The sequence below is a fragment of the Protobothrops mucrosquamatus genome, unplaced genomic scaffold (assembly GCF_001527695.2).
Source record: "Protobothrops mucrosquamatus isolate PMUCROS unplaced genomic scaffold, P.Mucros_1.0 scaffold11705, whole genome shotgun sequence".
NCBI lineage: Eukaryota > Metazoa > Chordata > Lepidosauria > Squamata > Viperidae > Protobothrops > Protobothrops mucrosquamatus.
The window spans coordinates 1-2,416 of NW_015397484.1; the positions used below are offsets into that span (position 1 = coordinate 1).

The 2,416-nt window shown below is 50.2% G+C and overlaps 1 protein-coding gene across 1 annotated transcript in view; it reads left to right on the top strand.

Moving 5' to 3' along the window:
- Positions 1 to 7: 7 nt before the first annotated feature.
- The window catches only part of LOC107301341 (ubiquitin carboxyl-terminal hydrolase 48-like), a gene marked incomplete at both ends in the record, with an annotated part of 7,153 nt that continues 4,744 nt past the window's right edge, over positions 8 to 2,416 (top strand). The window contains 2 exons of the mRNA XM_015830578.1: positions 8 to 128; positions 1,626 to 1,732. Coding sequence (XP_015686064.1) covers positions 8 to 128; positions 1,626 to 1,732 — 228 coding nt within the window. The remainder of the gene's footprint in view (positions 129 to 1,625; positions 1,733 to 2,416) is intronic.

The window sequence follows — 2,416 nt, forward strand, 5'->3', positions numbered from 1 at the left end:
AGCTCTGATATGGCCCGACGAATGGGAGAAGATCCGAAAGCTTTTCGTGGTGGATCACGCCATCCGGGTGATCCGGAGGGAGGCCCCCGAGGAGAGCGCCGAGCGCCTGCTGTACATGACCGAGCCTGGTGAGTGAGCGAGCCGGCAGGAGGGGAGGCCGCGAGGGAAAGAGACACGTTGGCACCACGTGCCCTGCTCCCGTGGGCTCCGGGCGCTTCTTGGCAGGCGGCAAGCCTGGGCATCCCGCTTCTCAAGCAGCCTTGGCGGGCAGGCAGGGAGGGGCCTCTCCGCAAGGACATTCAGAGCAGACACACCTTCGCAGGGGGAGGTGTTGGTTGCGGGTCACGTCTCCTTTCCCGTGATGAGTCAAGGGCCTCTGCTTGTCTCTACCCTTAATTCTACTCATCTCAGCCGGGTCGCTCTGTCTCTGTGGCTCCTTTCTCTGATGGGGTAGGGATAGATTATAGCAGGGGTCCCCAACCCCCGGTCCGTGGACAGGTACTGGGCCGCAGCATGCCAGCAACCGGTCTGCACAAACGAACAAAACCCATCCGCGGGATGCAGGCAGCACACAAAAGCACACACCCTGCGGTCCGCGGAAAAACCTCTCTCCACAGAACCCAAAAGGTTGGGGGCCACTGGATTATAGAATAGGAATAGAATGGAATGGAATAGGAATAGATAATACAATACAATACAATACAATACAATGCAGAATAGAATAGAAGAATAGAATAGAATAGAATAGAATAGAATAGAATAGAATAGAATAGAATAGAATAGAATAGAATAGAATAGAATAGAATAGAAATTAGACGAGAATGCAATGCAAAACAAAACAAAACAGAAATTAGACCAGACCAGGATAGACTAGAGTAGAATACAATACAATGCAGAATAAAATAGAAACTAGAATACAATACAATACAATACAATGCAGAATAGAATAGAAATTAGTCTGGACTGCAATGGAATGGACTGCAATGGAATGGAATAGAATAGAATATAGAATGGAATGGAATAAAGAAGAATAGAATAGAAGAATAGAATAGAATAGAATAGAATAGAATAGAATAGAATAGAATAGAATAGAATAGAATAATAAAGTAGAATAGAATAGAATAGAAGAATAGAATGGAATAGAATACAAATGAAATTAATAGAATAGAATAGAATAGAATAGAATAGAATAGAATAGAATAAGGGACCTTGGAGGTCTTCTAGTCCATCTCCTTGCTCAAGCAGGAGACCTTATTCCAGACAAACGGTTGTCCAATGTCCTCTTAAAAACCTCCAGTGTTGGAGCACCCACAACTTCTGGAGGCAAGCAGTTCCACTGGTTAATTGTTCTCCCTGTGGGGAAATTCCTCCTTAGTTCCAGGTTGCTTCTCCCCTTGAGGAGTTTCCCTCCATGGCATATGAGAGTCCAAAGAGAGCCAGAATTCCCTCCGGTGCCCTCAAAATTAAAGCCCCACATGCCAGGAGTTTTCACTCCAAGGGCCTCGGAGGGTTTCGCGACTCCCTTGCCCCGTCACGGCCACCGGTTCTCCGGCCGAGGCCCTGCAGAGCCCGGGTGGGGTCTTTGCAGAGACAGACCCCCCCCCTTCCTCCTCCCTCTCCCCCAGAGCTGTGCCTGGACTGCCGAGAAGGGCTGTTGTACCAGCAGCAGAGAGACCTGCGGGAATACACCCAGGCCACCATCTACGTGCGCAAAGTGGTGGACGACAAGAAGGTCGGTCTTCCCTCCCCCCCCTCCTCCTCCTCCTCCTTCCCGCCCAGAAGGATCACAGAAAAGCTGGGAAGGGGCCTGGGTGTTCCTGCTCTTGGGGTTCAGGCCCCCCCACCCCCCACTCTCCCTCCTTCTGGGCCGGAGTCTCAGCAGAGCACCGGGGGGCGGGGGCTTCCTTGCGCTGTTAGGCGGCCGATGAATTCAGAGCCTGAAGCAGACAGACCCTCTTCTGCTCCTCTTAAAAGCAAGAGGGAAGGGGGAAAAAACCCCTCCCTTTGTTAAGATGCTCATCCAAATGGCAGCTGATTCGAGAGACTGGGCAGCCCCAGGCCTTGGTTTTGTCCACTATTCCTGCATCTCTCTCTCTCTCTTCCTCCCTCTCCCTCTCTCTCCCTCTCTTTCTCTCTCCCTCCCTTTCTCTCCTTCCAACTCCCTCCCTCCTTCCTCCCTCCCTTCCCTCTCCCTCCTTCCCTCCCTCCCTTTCTTTCCCTCCCTTTCTCTCCTTCCACCTCCCACCCTTCCTCCCTCCCTCCTCCCTTCTCCCTCCACATTATTTTTATTATTATTTTATTTTTAGGATTTATATGCCGCCCTTCTCCCCATGGGACTCAGGGCGGCTCACAGCGTATTAAAACATCATACAAAAAAAAAAAAATTTCCCCTACTAAAAACCAATTAAAACCCAAA